At 39.2% G+C, this 22,768-nt stretch overlaps 1 protein-coding gene across 3 annotated transcripts in view; it reads right to left on the bottom strand.

Moving 5' to 3' along the window:
* Positions 1 to 22,768, bottom strand: part of MTA1 (metastasis associated 1) — a 93,037-nt gene that overhangs the window by 53,425 nt on the left and 16,844 nt on the right. For all 3 annotated transcript variants that reach the window (XM_068952028.1, XM_068952030.1, XM_068952031.1), the window contains exons 2-7: positions 19,512 to 19,579; positions 16,694 to 16,787; positions 8,738 to 8,864; positions 8,494 to 8,557; positions 2,517 to 2,634; positions 879 to 981 (exon numbers count right to left, since the gene is read on the bottom strand). In XM_068952028.1, coding sequence (XP_068808129.1) covers positions 879 to 981; positions 2,517 to 2,634; positions 8,494 to 8,557; positions 8,738 to 8,864; positions 16,694 to 16,787; positions 19,512 to 19,579 — 574 coding nt within the window. The remainder of the gene's footprint in view (positions 1 to 878; positions 982 to 2,516; positions 2,635 to 8,493; positions 8,558 to 8,737; positions 8,865 to 16,693; positions 16,788 to 19,511; positions 19,580 to 22,768) is intronic.

Raw genomic sequence — 22,768 nt, 5'->3', positions numbered from 1 at the left:
ATATTACTAGTAGCTTATAATTCTGCACTCCCATCCTACCTCTTTCCAACATTAGCCTGCCTCTACACTAAATACACCAATGGGCCCAGTTATCCATCTCATACTGCTTTCCTCCCACACTTTCAGACAGTCTAAAAAACTTGCCTAACACACACAGTTAAGAATTTGAAGAGCATTACCGCTCTTCTTTCATGGTTAGAATTATTCAGTCACAGGTTGCAATGGAAGCCTAAAATTTAGTACATGCTTCTGTTCATATAAATGCACAACAGGGTAGAAGTTCAATAACACTTTAAAAAGCAGAAAGAACTTGATGGACAAAGATTGCTTTGGGCTGCCAACAACAACAGAAACACCAAAAACCCCGCCACACATTTCATCATCTAACATCTAGAGAGACTTGCAGGCTTTACTTCATTGGACCTACCTACTTGAACCTAGGCATTAGAAAACAGGCAGACTCCATCAAAAATGTTTTATGAGACATCTTATCTAGGCAAATTATTATTGGATGTCGAAAAGTCATTGACTTAAAGGGAGAAAATGAGCAAAGCAATGAACCATCAATAATTTATTTGACGGAAGTCTTGCGCACATTGGCCAAAGTACTTGAAAAACCTCACCCGTTACAGAATAACGTTTTATGTCATTTGCTTTTATTTTATGAAAGTTATTAACTGTAAGACATAAATCTGTGTAGCTGTTCGCAGAGTCATGTAAATCCCAGCAAAGCATGTAAAACATCCATCATTTCAAAACAGAGCATATGAATCAAGGACCAAAACTAACTTTCACACTAGTAAAGCATAAAAAGCAAAAGCTCTAGGAGAAGAAGCACTACTAAAATGTACTTATTCAAAGAGGTGAAATGCTCTTACCGCGCTACCACCAAGAACTGGTCTATCTGCTTGTCTACTAGCGGGTTAAAGGCTTCCCAAACTTTTGTTTCAAGTTTCGACTGGTCTCTTCCATCATCCTCACCTGGTTGAAAAGCAAGTTAGAAAAGTTTGGCATGACTGTTTCAAAATAGAAGTATTTTCTAAATATTCTATCTCACAATAACACAACTGCCGAACCATCTCGGATTCCCTGCCTTACAGGCAGCAGAAATTGAAGTTTCATTCACCCATTTGTCTGTGACAGTATCGGCTATACCTAGCAGCTGGACAGACAGAGCAACCCAGCTCATCTGCATCAATCAGATCCTCAAGAACTGGTTTCAAAGGGCACATCTAATGGGAAACAGAGTATGTCTTTCTCTGAACAAGAAAGTTTCTTGTCAACCCCTCTCCCCAGCTTCTCTCTCTTCCCTCTGTCTTGCAGCAGTTCCAGAGAGAGACATTCCCAGCTGCTCTGAGCAGGCAAAGAGTAGCTGGTTGAACTGTGTCAGCACACTTTCTAAGGGGAAACTCATGTCAGGAAAATAGAAGCAAAAGAGCCTGCCTCTACACAAACCAAAATACCGTCTCCCTTTAAAACATCTGGAGATTATCTTTCTCCCAAGCCCAGTCTTGGCCTGCTGAGGAAGGGAATGCCTTTCAAATTAGTTCATCCTCACTCAGGAGGCGAGCCCAGTTGCTGAATAAATACCAGCTTCACAGGCAAATTAAACAAAAGTCCTGACCAATCCGTCTGCCTTTTCTAACATTAGGCCAACAGTATCAACAAAGCTCCTAAGCAAAGATGGAAGTGCCTTGTTACTTTCACATCTCTGCCCACGGAGAACATTCGGTGAAGATCTTTCTGATGTGGTCTGCAATCCCTTCTACTTTGGGAAGGGGAGAGTGGCAGACGTTTCTCTGTGCATCACATGGGTCTCCAAAAGGAGCGACTATTCCCATCTCTCTCACGTTTTACACACACACAAACTTCTGGATCTGTAGGCCAGTGCAATGACAAATCCAAAATAAGTTACTATTTGCCTGCCTGTTCCTTGGGCCAGGGTCCTCATGCTCCTCCTGCTCCATGATGTAGCAGGGGCAGGACAGGGTCTCAGCAAATTCTTCTTCCTGCCTGTTCTGCAGGTGAGAAGTCTAGGCTGGCAGCCAAGACTAACAGCTAGGGAGAGGGCTCGTAGGAAAAGGCCCCCAGCGGTAATGGGCAAATTGATGAGGAGAGACAGCATGTAATTGGTAATAATTTGGGAGGGGCCCTTATAGGGAAGTGAGGCTTGATTAAAAACAAAAGGCTTTACAGATGCGATGAAAATTTGTGCTTCCCATGGAAATCCTGAAATGTCTTACTAAAAAGATCACAAACTCTGAGAGAACCAATTAATTCAATTGGTTTCAACAACTTTTATGACCTGGACAAACGCCCACTTCGAGACTGGTTTGAGACATAACTAATTGCCTTCAGTGGGCAACTGTTTCAGTCACTAACAAACCAGGCCATCACTCTACACATGATCTGGAGATGGGAACCTCCATCACCCATACCCATGCAGGCTGCACACATGAAAAGTGGCCATATTTGACATGGTCGATTGACAACTCTAAATAAATCATGGAAATTACCCTCTTTTAATAAGTCTGTTATGTCTGCTTGGTATCTGTTTCCAACTCGAATTTCTCCTTTATCAGCAAGTAGGGTCTTTTGCTGAGGATCATATACTAGTGAATAAAAGAAGAAATCCTAAAAATAAAACAAGAACAAGAAAGCATAACAGTATTATTAGCTTTTATGTTAAGCTCTGCAGGCATACTAGCAAGCTTTCAAGTTTAGTTTTGCTACCTGTATATACAATTTAAAAATCAGGTGAATAAACAATAAATAAAGCACCAGTTTTAAAACCCAACCTTAAATTCTGTCACTTTCTTTCACGTTGAAAGTATAACAGCTGTCCTCAAAAACAGCAGTTCCCTTAATATAAATTCTTTGAAGTGAGCACAGCTTCTCTTGCACAAACAGGGCCTTGCATCAGGAGGGCCAGAAGATAATTCTTACTAATACCAGCTGTTTTAGAATACACAATTGCACTTTCTCATATACCAAAATAGCAGTAAAGAGATGCTAGTGACTTATCTGCACAGAAACGCTGATAAAATTAAAGCATAACTTCAAATTGTTATAGCTATACTAACAAAATGCCCCAGACAATCTTGGTGGCCTATGCTGGACTCACTTCAGTGTGTCAGCGCTTATCATGTGTTGGGCGACCCAAGAGGGAAATGGCACTCCAGACATGCTCTCACAAGTAATGAATAAAGGGGAAGGATCCTTTCCCTCAGCCTGCTGACTATACTCTTGCTAATGAAGACCAGGATGCAGCTCACCTTCCTTGTCGCAAGGACGTACCACTGACCCTTGTCCAACTTGTTGTCCACCACCATTTAAGCTTAAATTGCCATATGTCCTTCTACTGTTTACTGGGGGAGGAAGAGGGGTAGTAAATTTGGCAGCAGCACTAACTAGCTGCTGGTGGCCATAGCGTAATTTGTTGCCTTTATCTAAGTCAATGAGAGAAAGGCTAAAAAGGCTATTTGGCTTCTGTCACCTGAGCAAGCATGTAAAATAACAGTTCATACTGGAATAACAGTGACCAGCCAGGGCGGTGGAGGAAAACCACCACAATTATAACTCCTTAACTATGTGGTATAAGTGATTAAACTTTTATGCACAGATAAGTACTTAGCTATAGTTAAGTGACACATCAGAGCCCATGTACTTCTATGAAAGGATAGCGTGGGATCTGGGGCAGGAAGAGAACTCTGCTAGGACATGAAACAACAAGCCCATCATAACCTCTGTTCACAATAACACCACCACTGGGAAGAAGGAATGTTTCTGGGTAGAAACACAGGAGATGCTATTTTTCACATCTCAAGCTTCTGGCTCTACGTCAGTACTCTGCTTAAGTACCTCTCATTCCATCCTCACCTCAATTTCCCTTCCCCATATTTTCATGCCAACAGCAAGAAACAAAAATTACCAGGTGGACAAAAACCACCATTTCAAGCCCTGGTTATCTCCATGAAGAAGAGGCCAGAGAAAAAGAATCTCCCAGTCACTCACACAAAGCCTGAGAAAAGAACCACCACTGCTACTTTCTCCAATAAAGTGGCAAAAATTTCTGCAGGCTAGAGATTCAAAGCTGCATATTACTTCTGCTTTCACAGCCCTGCTCATTGCACACGCCCACCTAAGACTGATGCCAGAATGGTAAGGTCTCCCATGTTTTCCCTAAATGTCTATTGCATCTTGCTTCCAGTTACAGAGTTGAAGAATGCTAAACATGGTAGCTCTATACTTTCTGCTGCAACTTAATAAAGTCACACCATTTCTCAGAGGAGAGATCAATGTCTATGAACGGAAAAAAACAGCCAGCCAGCCAAACCTGCTTTGCTACTTGAGAAAACACCGCATGAAAAGATGTCACCTACAGAGCACAGTACAAGGCAGAAGAGGAACCTACCCTGATCTCCTCCAGCAGAAAACATCCCATTTCCCTAGACTGAAAGCTTTAGCTTCAGGGGTAGGGACAATCTCACATTATAGCATGATAACAGGATAAAAGTCATAACTAACACTTGGCAGCATACTGTTCTAACACGCAGTCACATCAGCTTGAGGCTTTTGAGGCGGGTGGTGGACCATAGGGTTTCATCCTAAATGAATGACTTTCTTGACAGCATTGGATCCAACTCCCACAGGCATCAGGGTCAATTTACATCAACCTGACAACAGAAGGGAGCTTCAGAGTAGACGAAAGTTCATTTATATTACAGCTGCGTAAGAAAATCTGGGTCTCTTGCTCCCTGACACACGCAAAGTTCAAGATACTATAGTATTTTGAGGATGTTTTGTTGCATAAATAAAATATAGAAAGAGGTTCTGTCTTGCATGCTTCCACATCATAAATATAGTGAGTGTTTTATTTGTTCCAGCTCCAAAATACCTAACTGTAGGACAAAGTATATGCAGTGCAATAGTAATGCTTTTCAGGCACATTGCCCAGCAAATATACAAACCAAATACTGTAGTATGATCATACTACGGGCTCCGAGGAAGGCCAGATTCGCAGTCAGTTTCTTAACACAGCCTTTGTTGGACAGGGAAAACCATTCACTGGGCAGGGATTTCCTCCTACAATATTTGACTGTCAAAAAATATTTGACTGTATCTCCTTTCTACATTCTTACTGTGTATTTAGCGGGCTAATGAGAATCACAGGATGGTTTCTGATTGCCATTTTTCCCCACCCCTTTTTGGAGGCAGGAGCAAGGGAACAGAGGGGAAAGAATGGACTTTCTACAGAATAAAACCCATCCTTCTCTACTGGTCTCAGATAATCTCTTTGTACCTTGTCCAGATCAGTTTTGGCTCAAGTGTGGGTAAAGGAAAGACCACAGGCCCCAGTTGTAACACAATACCACTACCATCTTCCTCCACAGCAACATAAAATTCAGCTGATGGAAACAGAGTCGGATTTCTGAAAACGTCAATAAATGCCAGTTTAGTGTCAATGCAAACTATCGCCTAAGGAACAGAGCAGTTCCTTGTATACACCAAAGGGCAAGGGAGCTCTTGACCAGCACTAAGTGACAAGAATCCCACATGACACTTTTCAGAAGAGTTTCACAAGAGCAGCGATATTCACAAAATAGCATGGGTCTTCAAAAACCTCCAAACTCATTTTAGCTGTCAAAACTGTGTATGTGGCTATTGAAACAGTGAAGAAGAAGAAGAAGAGTTTTCTGTTTAAATTTCAGATCCCAGAAAACATTCTACATGTTTGGAAAAAATCAAAACGACCTGCCAAAAGTTAAAATTAAACCATGACTTTCTACTTCTCCAAAGCGTTATACAGACACATCCAGAGCTTCCCTACCCAAGCCCCTAAGCCACCAGTAGCTATAGCCAAGAGCCAAAGCCAATAAGAAATCGCAGAAAAATTGGCTCAAAGTGAAAGCACCATACAGAATTAGTGGCTAGGTCATTACAGTCTGCAACCTTACTTTCACAAAGTCACTTGGGGGTGATGGGTGAATATGTTTCAACTATGTAGCGTTTTTTTTTTTTTTTTTTTTTTTTGGGGGGGGGGGGGGGGGCAAAAGGAACAGAAATGCCAGACATCTACCCAGCAGGCAAATTTCACACAAGCCTCTGCATATATCTTAACAGGGCAGTAAAACAGAAGGGTACATATGAAATAACTTCCTGCAGAATAGGGAAATCTCATGCTCCTGCCCTTCTCTTGATCTCCCTGGGAATTTGGTATCTACAGGAAATTCAGGTTTTCCAGCTGCCTTTTTCCCTTCCTCCTATTCCTCACTCTTCCTCTTACAACTCCAGTTTTGCCAAGCACAGCAGTCAGTGCTGCCCTCCTCCTTCCTCTCCAGTTTAACTAAGCAATCTACTTGAGGAGGAGCAAGACAGAGAGGCAGTGGAAGGAAGAAAACAGAGACAATACAAATGTAATTTTGCTGTGCTTATATCTCCCCAAAATTTCTGTCCGAGTGTTGAGCTTCCTTCAAGGCAGACAGCCTTGGGATGGAAACCCACTTTTACTGGTCAGGATGTACAAGAAACCAAACAATAGATTCCCTAGAACTGCTTATACTTTTTTGACAGAAGCCATGTTAAAAAACACTTTAAAAGCAAAGGGAGAATTAATGGAGGGGGAGGGGTTACCAGTTCAGAACAATACCATCCACTGCTATGAATTCACCAGGCAACAACTACCTCCTTTTCTTAGTCTTTTTACCCTCCACCCAAGCACATTTGTGTTTTTGAGCTTCAATTTCTTTACCATCTGTCCCAAGTTAGTTTGCACCACAGTGAAGTACTGTGTTAAGTGACAGGAGACATTCAGGAAACTCTCTTACTCTGTGAAATCTCTAAGTGCCTGCTCAGTTTAAAAATAACCCGCACCACTCAGCTTGTGTATTCATAGTTCAAAAGGATGAAAAAGAACTCTCCTTCCATCCCTACATCTGCAGCTGAGCAGCTGCATGACTACCGGAAAGACAGTAGGTATTCTCTATGTACCTACCTGTAAAATTGGTGATAAGGAAAATGTTTTGGGAGCTACCAAGAAGGAACGCTGCTCGAGAGTTACATGCTAGTAAATCTAAACTAATTTCAGCGTGATTAGCTTTTGCTTTCAAATTGGCATATCCTACGCTGGCAGCTGGTAACGAGCATTTCTGAATGCAACGGCCCCTGCTTGAGGCACTGCCATTTGGCAGCCCTGAGCACGTTCGAGGCGTTTTCGGTTTAACATTCCGAAAAGAGGGCTGACTGCTTAATCCCTATGCTTTGTTTCAAATTCTCTTCAACTAGAGCATCAGATTAATCTTATGCTTAAATGACTACTAAAGAAAGTTAAAAATGTATTTTAAAAGGCCCAACTATGAGACAGACTACGGTGCGCACTTTGCAAAAATGACCTGTTTTATCCTCGTTTCTAAAAGGCCAGTTAGTGACCGTTATCCTACTGTTTTCAATTACAAGATTTCTCTCTTGTACAACATTTAAATGTTCTCAGATACAAATGTAATGCTTGCAGAGGTACTCAAATAATAATATACCAAAATTGGTTATTATTATAAAGTTTGATAAAAAAAATTGCTACTAATCTCCAAAAGCAAAGCTCCCAGATTTTTAAATCAAATTCCAAGACTGTCTAACCCAGCAGGCAGCCCACAGAGGCCTAACCACAATTAAAGGTATTAAATGTAAATGTATTAATGAAGGATCACAACTGCAATGTTTAAAAATCACAAAAATATCTGAAAAAGTAAAACAAGATTTAATTTCTGAATAGTGATTAACAGTTCAAGACATCTCAGTTTCAAGTGTTCAGTTTGAGGTACTTTTAAGGAGCCAGATTGTTAAAATTTCAGCAGATGTCAGAAATTAGCTGACAAGCAGGTTTTCAAGAATCTAAACGTCTGTGGTGGTACACGAAGAACTACCAGCAAATATTTTGGAGTCCTTTAATAACCTGTACATACGCTACTCCTTGTTTCAGATTTTGAAGCCTGAACAGTTTTCTTTTAATAAAAGAGATCTTTTATTTATGAATCAGTGAGCTCAAAAACAGGTAAATAAGTTCCTCATCTCTGAGGAGAGATCAAGCTTAAGCCATTTTAACATAAATCTCCAAGATTTCAGGAGAAAGCAGACATATAGAACAACAGCACACTGGCTTGCTGCCTTTGCTGCAGTTACCCCATCCTGCACCCTCTCAAGGGGCACGAGCCTCCACTTTCAACTTGCTGACTGCCACGCTTATGAGCCAGCAAGGTTCCCTCTACAGCATGAAAGACCGCTCACTGTCAAAAGGATGTATACAACAGGTCTTTCCTGCTAGAGTCACATCAGAAAGAAAATGGTATTGAGCCTAAAGCTTCCCATTATCAATGCCCATTACACCTAAGAAATGAAAAAGAGCAGCCTTCTGATTACAAAACTTGCGAAAAGCCACCAATCATAAATTGTGCCAAAATAAACCGTTCAAGCTTGACAATTCACAAAATGGGTTCATACCTCCCGCTCAAGATATGACTTAAGGGATTCTGTCTCATTTAACAGAGTAACGCTGCATTTGCCTCTGAAAAAGAAAGAAATCACATTTTAGGGAAAAAAAATTGCATCTTAAATGTCTGTGCAATATACAAAAGGGTACTAGAGAAGTTTTGCACAAAACTCATTCTTACATTGAAGAGTACTTGAATAACCACAATGGCATTTGGGTTTTGAATAAAGAGCATTGGAGGAAAATAGCCATTACCTAATGTGTGTGGCTGGCAGAGATTCCAGCTGTCGTGAGAGAAACAATTCACGGTGTCGCAGCTGATGCTTCTGTTTCTCTGGTAAATCAACCATTTCTGGATTTTCCATCTCTTCTTCCATCTCTCCTAGTTATCAAGAGACAAATTTAACATCAAGAACACAGAGCAAGTATTGATTCTTGGCCAAACAGAACGCACTGCTCCATAACCCATTGCTAAACAACAAACAGGCACAATACACAGATGAAATCTAACTTCATCTGAATCCTCATATTTCAGTCAGCTGAACAATTAGAATTATTTACAGATATAACTTAAAAGGTATACGCTAATTATCTAATTGGTCATCACCAGAATCAAAGCTTTCCAGGTATGCACAAGTCACACTAGCTCACCAAGCTGCAAGTCACACCGAAATTTGCTGCCAAACTACTCTAAAAAGAGCTCTTCTTACGAGACTGTCATTGCACCATCAGCTTCATCAGGAAGAAGCTGAGGCACAATGAATGAGGCAGTAAAAGTGAAGTCTTTCCTCTTTGCCAGGTATCAGCAACCTTATATCCTAGTCTTCTTCCAGAAAAGAATCACAGCCACAAACTGTCCCACCCTGACTTCAACAGCCTCTGAAGGAAATGCTGACTGAAAAGGTTAGTTCTTTCATTTAATGTACTTTATTCTGTTCACCCCAACCACAGCCCATAAATCCCAGTCACAAGATCAACTGGAAGGCAACCAACTGCCTAAGGCCAGTCTTGTAACCAACCCTACCCTACCAGGCCACAAGCATCCGACCATCTGCAGGACTGCTGCATTTCAAAAGCTTCCTCTATTCTGCAGTCAGGATCCCTGATCTCTGACTTGGAGCTATGCTGTCCCCATTCAGCTGTTTTTTAAATGAATGCCAGAGTAAATATATGGAATCACATCCGCACTGATACACAACTGATCCAAAGCATCTCTAGGCATCTTTCTAGTAAGAAATAATTATCCTCATGTTTTGTGTTCATTAACAAGTATCCTCTCAATTACACTAGATAAAGCAGTTGCAGGCAAAATACTCCAAGAAAGCAGCAAAGCTTCTCTGTGATGAAGGACTGCAAAAACAAACAAACTAAAAAAAGACTTTTCCCTTCCCTAAAAAATAAAGGCAGTTACTATATTTTCCAAAATCATGGAAAAGTTTCCCAGACTGTGGTGAAGTGAGCCGTAAAGTCCTGCATGTGAATAGTAAAACTAATTTTACTTCAGCAATTCTCTCAAAGAGCAGACCTATGCCTGCAGCTTCATTCAACAGTTGTTGCCAAGAAACATTTTTCCAGATACAGGCGCAGTTGTGATCAATGTACCCTTTAAGATTGGTTACCTATAATCCTAAAAGTTATCTCAAAAGAAAGTAAACAAAGAAGATACCTGCATTTTATAAAGTGCTAAATTGCATTCAGTAATAAACAGTCCACCATTATGCCAAAAGGGGTGACTCCTTCCCCCCCCCCCAAGTAGCATAATTAAAGCAGACTGCAACATACAATAGCTATTATAGCACATAAGCTGTTAAGCATACAGCAGCAACATTTTAATATTTTCCTAGAACACAGAATTTACATTTGTGCCAGTTTCACGGCTCTGCAATTTAGGTACTGAAATGAATTCTATTTTAGTAGAAAATTAATACTGTGGCTGCTGACCTACCCTACAAATATACCAGCAGCAATCCACAAACAAGTCAGCAAGTTTCCAGGTAGCTTGTTTGAAAAAGCTATGGACACAAAAAATGCAAAGGCATTCACGTGAGCCTGCACTTAGGAGAGTTTTCGGAGAATGAGACAAGGGTACTGTGTAACACTGGAGGGAGACTCTAAGAAGTGGCTTAAAATATCTTCAGTATATTTAATAGCCTCAAGCTTTTAAAAATTACCTTCTTTTTAAATATATCAACCACTACTTGCCAATAAAACCTACAAACAAGATGAAACCAGCCAGCAAAACTGAGCTAATCTCAGGAACTGCATCACCTTCAGCTAGGAGCATCTTCCAACTGGTGTCTTATTTATATGTTTAGCTTTTGTAACAAAACAAGGAAGGTGGGAAGCACACATTTTCTTCTTATGGCAGCTCTGCTATACACAGCCTTTCAAAATAAAAAGGCACAATCCATTGTAAAAGACAGCTATTTCTACAGGTAACAAACAACATCCCCCTCGCTCCATACACATCATATGGCCACAGTTCCCAAAGCCAGCAATAGAAATATTCTCAGAGAGAAAAAAAAAAAAAAAACAACACACACACACACACACACACAGAGCAAGCTCTACACAAGTATCTTCCCTCTTTTTCACAGACATGATTTAGTACCAAGAAGAATGAACCTGACAAACCCATTCTCAAGCAAATGAAGATGGAGAGAACACAGGGTTGAATTCAGCATGGGGTCCTGGCCTGGGTGCCTCACTGAAGCGAGGCAAGATCAGCTTTGACAAAACTAGCAATAACATCACCCATAGCCTCTGCACATACGGCCGAGATTTAAGTCACATCGGGGTTGAGCTGGACCAACTCCTGAGGCCAGCCTCTTCCTCACACCTGGGCTTCACCTTCATATAGTTCAATTATTCAAACTTTCTAAACAAAGTAGATTTTATTCTAGAGAACAGTGGCACCCGACAAATAAACGGCCATAGCCTTCTCCCAAAAATAAATAAATAAAAAATATATATATATATATCTTTTCAAACAAGCTTGCCTGCGTTTATGACCATGCTACAGAATAAGTGCCAAGGGAACGCAGTAGAAACAGTATATGAGGACTTAAACAAATCATTTAATACACTCATAAAGTCTTACTTGAAAATTAATCTCTCCGCTTGATAGATGCACACATGCAGATTTAAGACTAAACATTTAGTCTTAATATAAACAGTAATACTTCAGCTTTGCAGAAGTAGCCAATGGAATGCTGCAAGGAGTGTGTTAGATTAAGTATTATTTGGTATTTGATGGCACTATTATTAATAGCACTTAAAAAAAGCATAAAAAGAGATCATGTTCTGCTGGAAACAAAGACAGGCAGGTAGGACACAAATAGCAAGACTCACGTGAAAACTAACATATAACGGAGAAAAATAACCAGAAAGAGTAAACATTGAACTGGCAGGAGAAACCCAAGAGGCAGAAATTGTAATTCAGAAAGACTGGGCATATGAGATACCAAATTAAACATCAATATTTGCTAGACTCTGGAAAGAATAGCAATTTGATACAGATCAGACTGGGCTCTTTGCAATGTCAGAGGCACAGAGCACCAGCCCTTTCTCCACAGCCTACGTGCTGGGTCCCACAAGTTACCACAGGGCAGAATTCAGAAGAACGCAAAAGCGAATGATAAAGAAATTAGGTTTAGAGAGTTCACCAAGAGGTACAGCCTAAGAGACAGGAAAATGTACAGTAACAGAAGAACTAGGTAGCATGGTATCAGTAACAACAACATTTAAAAAGGGAAAGGAAAAAATAAAGAGGTCAAGATATCAGTAGCGCCAACTTCTGTGTTTCCCTGACCTGCAAACAGTTCCTTCAGTAGCGAAGGAAGCTTAAACTCTTGGTGATTTAACAGCTCAACTGAACAGCTTAGAAGGCTGTTGTAGGAATCATGCATTTGAAGAAATTAACCGTATAAAAACAGAGTTCCTCTCCCACATCTAATTTCTAATGGTCTATGTTAAGCCGCATAGCCTCATTTATTTTCTACTAAAAGCTAGATACTGATTCACAGGTACAAGAAATACGACAGAAGTTTTAACAAACAGAAATCCTTATACTTCGACAGTTTAGGAGAAGTTTGCCATGTTATCAAGATGACATCTCATGACGATCCCTTCCAAGGCTTTTTGTTACCATCTCGAGCAGCCACAGCCACGGCCACTACCGCTGGGCAGGACAAGCAGACCCTATTGGTGATGTTTAGCGTATTCTTTCCTTGCCACCCTACCCCTGGAAGGGGAAATCACACCTTCATCCTTTCAGAAACAGAGTCAAAAATGTCATTAATGGATTAACGAATTCCATTCTTCTTAGATCAACACGTATGGTGTGGGGAGAAAACGGCAGAGGGAGGAAAGTGGCTTAGAACTCAGTCCTGAGGCTACAGGCAAACTGCATCCGGCCGGCCAGCGTTATTTGGAGGAAGAAAAAACCAAAAACTTTACAGACCTGAAACTGTTTTGGCACAAAGGCTTCGCGCAATTCACAGACTGATTGAATAATGACACCTTACTGCTGCAAGACGCTTATTTTTAGAAGCTTCGGCGCTTACACAAACATGCTGCCATGTACGCCTGGCACCCAAACACCAGCTGCTGAAAGCTAACCATAAACCTGTCAAAAGCAACTCCTGCTACCCAGCTTGCACTAACTACTCAGTACTCCAGCTACCACCAGCTACTTCTTCACTGATTTACAAAGTGGGACTATATGTTTGTGAGTATGTATATAGGCATGTATATGTGTGTGTATACACATATAAACACACACACAACCACAGCACCCAATAGCAGCTTAGGCAGGAAACTACAGAAGTCATAGGGCTCTTTTCTTCCATCAAGTTCTGCCTGCACTTTTGTTTTCATATAATATTCTATCTTAAACTACTGCAAAGTTTTTGTGCAAGCAGGTTAAAGAGTAGTCTTCTCCTGGTGAAGCAGGTTCATTTTGGAGAAATACCCTAGAATAATCTGTGAGATGATTAAAGAGGCTTATGAATAAAAAGTGCGAGCAACGTATAGAAGCCATTACACAGCCGTTAAGATTTATAAGATGGCCCGGACAAGCTTTATATCATATGATAAAAATAGTAAGATCACAGATCAAATCCAGGAATCAGGTTGCATACATCAGGTACTGATTTACAGTCTCCCAACTACAGAATAGGTGGCTTCCAACTCATTTTTCTTCTTTACAGAGAGTTATGGGAAAACACAATGTATTTAACAACATATCTTGAGAGGGAAATATTTATTGTAAAATAGATATTTGCATATATATATATACACACACACATACATATACACACACCGTTTCATTTTCATTATATATATCATTTTCATGTTCTTGCCCAAAATTTGTTTCTCACTGCACTGCTCCCAACAGTAGGTCTAAAATAAAGGCATCTTAGACATAAGAGTGTGCGAATCCAGAAATCTCTGCAGTCAGAAAGCTCCATTAATCAGCTGAACAAAGGCAGTTAAAAGATCAGTGATGCAGATACGTACATCTACTGCAAATGCATCAAAATGAGGCAACAGGAGACTTTACGGAAACGAGCTCAAAGTCAGTGACAGTAGTGAGTATCTTTACTAGAATCTTAATATCCACAAAATTTAGTGTCATTATATCGTGCAGGATGTAGATTTTTCCAAAGTAAAGAACTAACTGCTATCCACAAGCATAATTTTGCTCTCTCTTCTCCCTCCTTAAGAAGGGGAGCCACACAACCGCACAGCCATCTAAACAAATGGAAGTCATTTAGTGGCAATTTTATTCTGCACCAAAAGGAAATATACAGAAAAAAGTTAGTTACTAATGAAGTTTACACTAAAAGATAGCCGCAGTTTTCTTCTGGTGGCGTTATTAATAAGATTCTTCTATAGAAGTATATTCTTGCCTTTCAAACAGATAGGAAAATGAACAATGAATTATTTGTTTGCATGAAAAAAAGAAATCCCTATCACAAAAAAAGGTCAGGCCTTTCAGGTTCAAAGTACCTTTATTTGGGTTCAAAGAAAGATTTTTTTCAGCCTTGAATATTGCATTTCTTTGAATCATTCCTACCCGCTTAATTTACTAAATCTACTGAAGTGAGACACAGATGAAGCAATTAACAGTCATGTTGTTTATGGTAAAACTTTTATTACGCTTCAGGATTCTTGGATAAAATGAGTACTACTGCACTAAGATATCAAAAAAGCTTTACCTGCTACCACAATTCTGCAACACAGTCAAATCTCATCTCAGTGCCACATGATTGTTTTCCAATGAATAGTTTTTACTAATGCAATATAGAGACTTATTTGGACATAAAAGCTACAAGAGAAAATATTCAAAGTGATCAGTAAGGAGCTAGTTTTGCTGCATTTTTCCCCAGTGGCATTACAGTGCTGAAAACATTCAGACATTTTATTCATTGTTAAAACTATATATCTGATTTAATCCCCATGCAGCACAACTATGTAGATTGATATTACATACACATCATAGCCCATTCATGCGCAAACTGAGAAGCATATTAGAAGACAATGCCGCTTTTTTACCTAAAAAAAATTTTGACATACCCAGATCTGGTTGCTTCTCCTTCATTTATCTATGTGCTTATAGGAAAGCCTTTAATTACAAGGAAAGATATGACTATCTATCCATGCTTTTTACCAAATTTAGGCAATCTAAACTCTTAAGTCTCATATACTTCATTATTAACAAGCAAAGTCAGTTTAGTAACTCTACCCGCTTACTTCTATCCCTTTGTAACATACCTGCTTTGGTAAATGTTGTTAGTACTATGTCTATACCTATGTTAGTACTACGTCTATCCCACAAGGATAGGATGACAGGGACACTAAACTGGCAGAGGAAGGTATAATGAAGCTAAATCTAATCCTCACTAGCAATTAGAATACAGTCAAGCAGGCTGGAAGCATCCCAGACAAAATGCCCAACATCACGTTAAAGTTGCACTATTTATCCTCCTGGAGATGGATATTCCTCTAGAGAGGTAATTATTGCACCATGCTCACACCATTTTAATTGAATTTAGAATGCACCCATCTACAGCAGCTTCTCTGATGTTTCATGTGCTTTTTTGGAACTGTGTCTCTAATTTCTTGCCTTATAGATTTATAGAGGCAAGTATCTGATCTATACTTAGATGTTATTACTTTTTTGCACACCCTTTCTAGTATTTGTAATCTGTTTTTCTAATTGAAGGGAATTGTAATGCTACATTTGTTTTAAAATAAACTTCCATCTCTGCTCAGCTAGGTATCTCACGTGTATCTGATATGCTTGACAGAGGAGTGAGTATATGACAGCATAAGGTAAAAGAGCATCCTGCAAAATAATAAAACTGAGAACTTAGTTACACAATGCATACATGCGAAGGAGTAGGTTTTAGTCTCAAAGTAAGGTTGCATAATCTTTTGAATTTTATGATAGCTCAGTTTCAGGAGTTACTTTCTGTTTTTAAAAAAAAAAAAAAAACACGCTAGAGTACAAGACAGTCAGGGTTTTCAAATCTCCATTCAGCCTAGAGATTATTCTTCCTCCAGCAGAATGAGCTGAATACACACACATACACAGACCAGATGTCCTAAAATGTAGTAGCTTTTACAATTTATGTACCGAACATGTTCAGAGGAGAACTATGTAACTTCAAATTTCAATATTAGTAATGTTTTTTAAGAAAATTTTTATTAACCGAGTCAGATGTTTAAAGTTGGTTTCCTATGTTGAGGCTATTTAATTTACTTGGAAGGAAAGTTTAAAGTTTATTTTTCTCTACCAATTAAAAATAACATTCCCCCCTTCTTATGTTACTCCTAATAAGCTATTTACCCTCCTCCAAAAAAATCATGAAATTCACTTTTTAATAAAGAAAACCAGACACCTTTATTCAGGCCTAACTGAAAACTGCTGATCCCTCCCATCATGATAAACAAACCATAAACCCATAAACCAACTAACTTTTCACAGGGCTTTTATAAGGCCAACAACAACAACAACAACAAAAAAACACACCCACAGACAAACAAGTAATGCAGTTCATTGGAGATGAATACAGGGGAAGGACTTTAAAAATACAGGGAAAGGAATTTTGAATTTATATTATTGGTACTTGTAATTGCAGTATCAAAGGTCTACCCAGGTTTGGAAATTTTGCGTAGAAGTGACTTGAACACAAACAAGCTTACTTGCATGTTTATCTGCCAATACAATAAGTGTACTTGATATGTCTCTTCTTCTGTAGAAACATACCACCTTTGCTTCCACGTTTCCATTGGCAGTCTGAAATAGGAAAAAGAAAAATTGAATTGAGCACAAATCAAAACTTAAACTGTATGCAATGAACTAGAAAGCTTCCTAAATAACAAGCAATTTTGCCACTAGGGCTTTACAGGATCACCTTCTAGCATCCTCCAACTGCACAGACTTTTTCTAACATATCAACTCCAGTGTGATCCACTCTAGGATTTCTAGGGTAGGGAAAATGAGCTTGGTCCTTTGCTCCTAATTCTTTCTGCAGGATCACCACTTTAAGCAGTTACAGATATTTCAAGGGGTAAGAAAAAACACTTACCTGCAGTTATAACATACCAACAGGCCACTTTGCTACTTTTCAGGGGAAGCCTGCACTTAGCAGAATGCAAAAAGCATCTTTAAAATCCCGGTTTAAAAAGAAATATAACAATAGAATTGAGACTTAGGTTCAACTTTTTTCTCTCCAAACTCAGGACAGCAGAAAAGCAAGAAAGAATCTAGTCACTACTATCTTTACAAAAGAAATAACATTACATTCCCCTTTTCTGACAGCACTGGCAATATTCTTCCAGGTAAATAATAAGCAATTCAAGAATCATTCTAAAAGAAGAAATAGTGAAGCTATAGCAGGTAACAAACTCTAAACTAGTGTCAGCATACCGAAAGGTCTGAACTTTGGGGTGTTTTTCCCCCCCCGCTTAAAACTCTTAAGATGAGATAGGTGATGCGTTTCCTGTAAGATAGTACCTAATAAATTGTGACTGGCTTTATACAATTCCTAGAGGAAACACATCTACTGGCTGGTCACAGACCCAGTGAATTGTCCCTAAAACAAGTAATAAAAAGAGTGGCCCTGCCATTGAAGAGTCCTTGAAAGCCAGAATGAAATCACATTTATTAAACTGAAAAGCTGATTCTCAAATGCCCTTTCAGAAAGCCTCCAAAAAAATGGTGGACCAGCAATCTGTCAACAAGGAGAGAGAAGAAGGGGGGGGGGGAGGGAAACCACCACCAACAATTAAAAAACCAACCAACCAAAAAAAAAAAAAACCCACTGATATATACTGTAGCTGCTAAAATATAAATGGAGCAAAAACTTCAATGTCTTATTTTAATAAGTTTTCCTTACACAAATAATAATAAAACACAGACAATATATACATGCAGCACAAATATTTCCACTGGCAGCCTACCAGTTTTTGGTGCAGTGCCTGTAGCATTTCTCACCAAAAGTTTTCTAATCATCTCAGATAAATCTTCCAGAACTTTTATTTTGAGGAATTATAATACAAAGGTAAGAGTCACCTTGTTAGATGCAGACAGCTACAATGCAGAACTATCCATTTCAGTTAATCGTCTAGACTCCATTTATACTCAATAAAAGAAAGGAAAAAAAAAAAAAAGCAACTCAAGATATGATTCAGCTCAACCTAAAATACCTAAAATTTCAAATAGTATGTCAGAAAAATTACAGCCCAAGCAAGCCTATCTCTCTCCATTGACAATGGAGCGACTTTAGGATGACTGGCTTGGCTATAGACATTTAGACTACGCATATCTGAAGCTTGGTAAGGCAAAATGAGACCCCAGGCTGAAAGCACCGTTCTTTTTATAAACTTGGGTGGGAGGAGGAGAAGAAGCTTTCCTAGAAGGCAACCAACAAGTCTGCATCCTGTAGTTGATAGATTACAGCTACTAGTATCACCTGGACATGGATCCCCTTAACCCTCTTCAAGCACAGGATATCCAAAGGAATAAAAGAAAGGCAATTCTCCTTCACTGGGAAGAAAATATATATACTTATCCTCAGCTTCCTAATACATAGGAAAAGTTCTGGACTTTTAATGCTGAGACAAGGTAGACAAGTCTGCCACCAGCTAACCATTTTAGGAGATCATTACTGTTTCCGCAGTGGAAGAGGTGCAAAATATTTCTGCAGAAAACCTACACTGAGAGGAGGGGGTTACAAGGATGCCCTAGTCTTCATCTGTCATTATTCAGAAGAGGAAATTTTATCAGTAGAAAAAAAAAAAATTTATCATGTTTTGGCTGAGGGAAAAAGCTCTTTTTTTAGCCACTTAATTTAAATTCAAATGCAAAACGGCAATGTTACATTCTTTCTGTATGGGCTGCAATAGACAAGGTGCTATACAACTTCAAAAAAATAGTGCTTAGGACACAGTTAATGGCTTCAAAACAGTCTTCCCTCCACACTTTGATAAAATTTCTACATCAAGGACTTCAGCTGGCTTCCCATATGCAACCCCTCATTCTTCCTTTTCAGACGCCTTAAGGAAAAGGAAACTTGGCAGCTAAAATACACTGGCCCAAAGGACAACTAGAAGAGACAAATATCTGAAGCAGCAGATAATGGCTCTGAATCTTTCCATTGAGGGAGAGTCTCTCCCAAGAAAGCTCAAATGACAAAGCTCTTCATCCTCTTGTCAAAGTGATATTTATCTTCATATCACATGACCATGGCACAGAATTGAAGAGCTGCAGAAACATCTTGCCCTACAGGTGGGCGTAATCACCTTGCAAATGACCTGCAGTTGATGCTCTTGTCCTTTCACACCCAGCGAGAACAATCCTGCAGGTCTCACTTTTGTTGTGATAATATTCTCGAACACTATTTTTAAGCTCCTATTTACCAGACAACTGCTAAAGAACCATTTTGATTTTAATCAAATCAAGCAGATCATAAATTCAATTGCCTCCAAATACTCGAGGGGGAAAATCAGTAGTGTTTACCTTATTGAGTTCTTCTATTCTTCGTATCAAATAAGGGTTACTTGAAGAATTCTCAAAGTAGACGTAATCTGACAAAAAAAGATTTCTTTAAAATATGAACCGCTAACAATCAAATAAAGAATGTCACATATATACCCATTACTGACACCATATCAAATTCATTTCTTGCCACAAGCAGTATTTCCAGCGTCCTCACTAATTCCAAGATTTTAAGTGAGGAAATACAAACTCCAGGCTAGCATTTACTAACCAGAGATACGAGGAACATGCATTAGCACATTCTGAAAGCCATAAACTCACTTTCAGAAATGAAGCTCTATTGCCAGTCTTTATACTGAGAAAGAGAAGCGATATGATGATCTTCCTCCTTCCTCTGATCACATTATTTCACTGTGATCACCCTGTTTTCTTTACTTTGCTTTGCTTTCTTTCATACCAAAATTTAGCGACGTCTCCTTATGAGCAACACGCTCGTCCTTCTTCTCCCCCCAATTCAGCTCCAATCTACTGCCCATTTACTTAGACTATGAATAACCTTGTTCCTTCCTTCTTTTTTCCCTCTATCTTTTCCATTACTTCTTTGTCTTCTATTTCCCGAAATCCCTGTATTATCCCAGAATACCCTCCACAAAACTCTATGGTAAGCCAGATGCAGGTCAGTAAAGCTTATATTTTCAAGCGGTATAACTGCATTAGAATACAGGAAGAAAGGCAGTTCTTTACCCATGATAACTCCTTAAAAAGAAAAGAAAAGAAAAAGAAAAAAGAAAACATCAGAAATGCATCAAGAAGTACTATATGACTTGCTTGGCATTACTAAGCTCCAAGCTTAAACACTTCTTTTTACAGATGAGGAACTGGAAGAGTCTTGAACAGAATTGGCCTTTTTCATCCGATAAATAGGCTAGAAATCATCCAATAGGCTTTAAAATAATTTTAAATCTTATCTGAGGCAAAAAGAGGACTGAAACCAGCTCCTCCCCTGGGAGGCTGGTCTTGCATAGTCCTTAGCCATTACAAATTTTCTTATACTCAGATGCAAAAACGAATCTTTCCCAGACGTGCCAGTAAATTCCCCTTCAGTTTTCCCAGTTCATTTGTATTTGGAGTACAAAATCCACAGCCCCCAGGGCATGACTCAGGTCATCTATTTAAATGAACGTATTAGCATGATGCTCCACTGCTAAATGGCTGTTTAGTGGTGTTAAAGTCTTTAGTAAATAAAGATAACAACTTTAGCCGTTAGCTTTAATCTTTCTGGAATGGTTGTTAAAAGGTCAGTCAGCACCAGGGATAATGTTATGCTCTTCCTCAACCCAGAGGAGTAGAGTCTATCCCTAGGGCCTCGGCTACCAGAAAGCTGCATTATGAGGGTTAAAGAGTCCCCCCCTTAAGGGTGGTGAGGGGAGACACTGGCACATTCCCTCCCATTTCTTAAACTTTCTTCCTTCTTAATCCAAGGCTCACTGCAACTCTTCCAAATCCTCATGGAAAAGCACTCAAGCTCCGGACATGGATTTTTTCAGGATACTACCTACAGCCCACATTATCCATAGGTCTCCAATGAGTTAACAGATCAAACTATTTGCTAAGTGACAGACTTAAGAGCAGAGCAGTGAGCACTGAGCCAGTGGGGCAGCATGAACTGCAGTCCTCACTAGCTACAAACACCTGACCCATTCTTGTGTCAGTTCAGCAAGGTTGGACTGGTTTCAGAGAGTGATCACCAAAAAAAAAAAAAAAAAAAAAAAAAAGAAATCTCAGACATACAATCCTAAGAGTGGAAATTAAGAACTGGTTCCCAAACTCTTCTTTTGTCCTTCAAAAAAAAAGTGTCAAACGCACAGAGTTGTGAAGACAACTTCAAAAAAAAAAAAAAAAAATCAGCACAGACTTGGTTGAAGTGATGAGTGACAAGGTTGCAATGTGAGTAACAAGGTTGCAGTGTGAATATTCAAACAGGACAAAGCATGTGCATCTTGGGTTACATAACTATACAAAGTGTTTCTTGGGCTAACAAAGCATAGAAATACTATTTTTTTTTTTGCATTCTGTCTAAAGAGCGGACATCCAGACCTTTCTGATTGAACATCAGCTACCCTCACATACACAATCACGGCTCTGAGCAACTCCAGAACTTTCTTCCTAACTCTACAAGTTGGTTCTTCTTAAATATCACTTGCCTTCAGGCTTCAAACTTAATAACGAGCTCATCTAAGGAATCCAGATTTGACATTCGGTTTGGAGAAAAAAAAAAAAGTTCTCAGAAATAGTTAAAACACCCAAGCTATCCAAACCTAAACTTCCATCCAAAAGCACCATCTTTGTGTAACATGCTAAATGGAAACCATGACTTCAATATTGCTTTGACCAGCTCTACTAGAAGACGTGCAAGGAAGCAGAAATCTTTAGCAATTCCAAAATAGGTACTACAGTTATTGTAAGAATTTACCAATCAATAACCAGAGTAAGAAATCCTTGCTGTCATAGTAGAACAAGCACAGATGTCCTACAAGGGTGCATACACCAAGTACAGCAAAGGAGGAAACAGAGGTGGCTTCTGCTTTAAGGTATCTCAAAGTTCATCGGCATGTCTGAAGACAGAGAGAGTTTGCCTTTAATTTCAAGGCTCCATGACTTGAAGAAAGGATGAGTTCTCCCCACATGCACGTTACAACTCACTACCATTTACTTCAGGTGGAGGCCAAAGGCAAAAACTTACATCTGTGAACATTACAATTTAAAATTCAAAAATGAAAACTAGAGGAATGTCAAATTTCCACTCGAAAGAATATAACCTAAGTCCATAGGTTTAAGATAACCATTACAAGTCTCTATGGTTCACATTATTTTTAACAGCCTTTGTGGGTACACATGTGCATATAATCATACTTCTCATCCATGTTTTAGACAAGCCCCACAGGCATGCTCAGCATTTCACCAGTAGCTATGCAAGTAATGGAGACCCATTTGTCATTACTCAAATTTCCGGGAAATAGGTCTCTTCCTCTCTACCTGTAACACAGAGTCCACTGCAAACAACATACAATACAGTGTGAGAGAAAAACAGAGAGAGGAATAACTTACATTCTTTCATAGAAATTTTAAACATTAACTGAAATTAAAAAGCTATCCTGCACAGAAAAATATTTGCGTTACTGTTCCATTCATACAACAAGGAAATTTAAAGTTCAACAAACTCTTCTTCACATTGATACTTTAGCAGGTGACAGGACTCCTCTTGTGTTGTTCCATAA

Source organism: Struthio camelus, chromosome 8 (assembly GCF_040807025.1).
Source record: "Struthio camelus isolate bStrCam1 chromosome 8, bStrCam1.hap1, whole genome shotgun sequence".
Taxonomy (NCBI): Eukaryota; Metazoa; Chordata; class Aves; order Struthioniformes; family Struthionidae; genus Struthio; species Struthio camelus.
The sequence above is the reverse complement of the archived record's forward strand: the minus strand, read 5'-3'. Positions and strand labels throughout refer to the sequence as shown.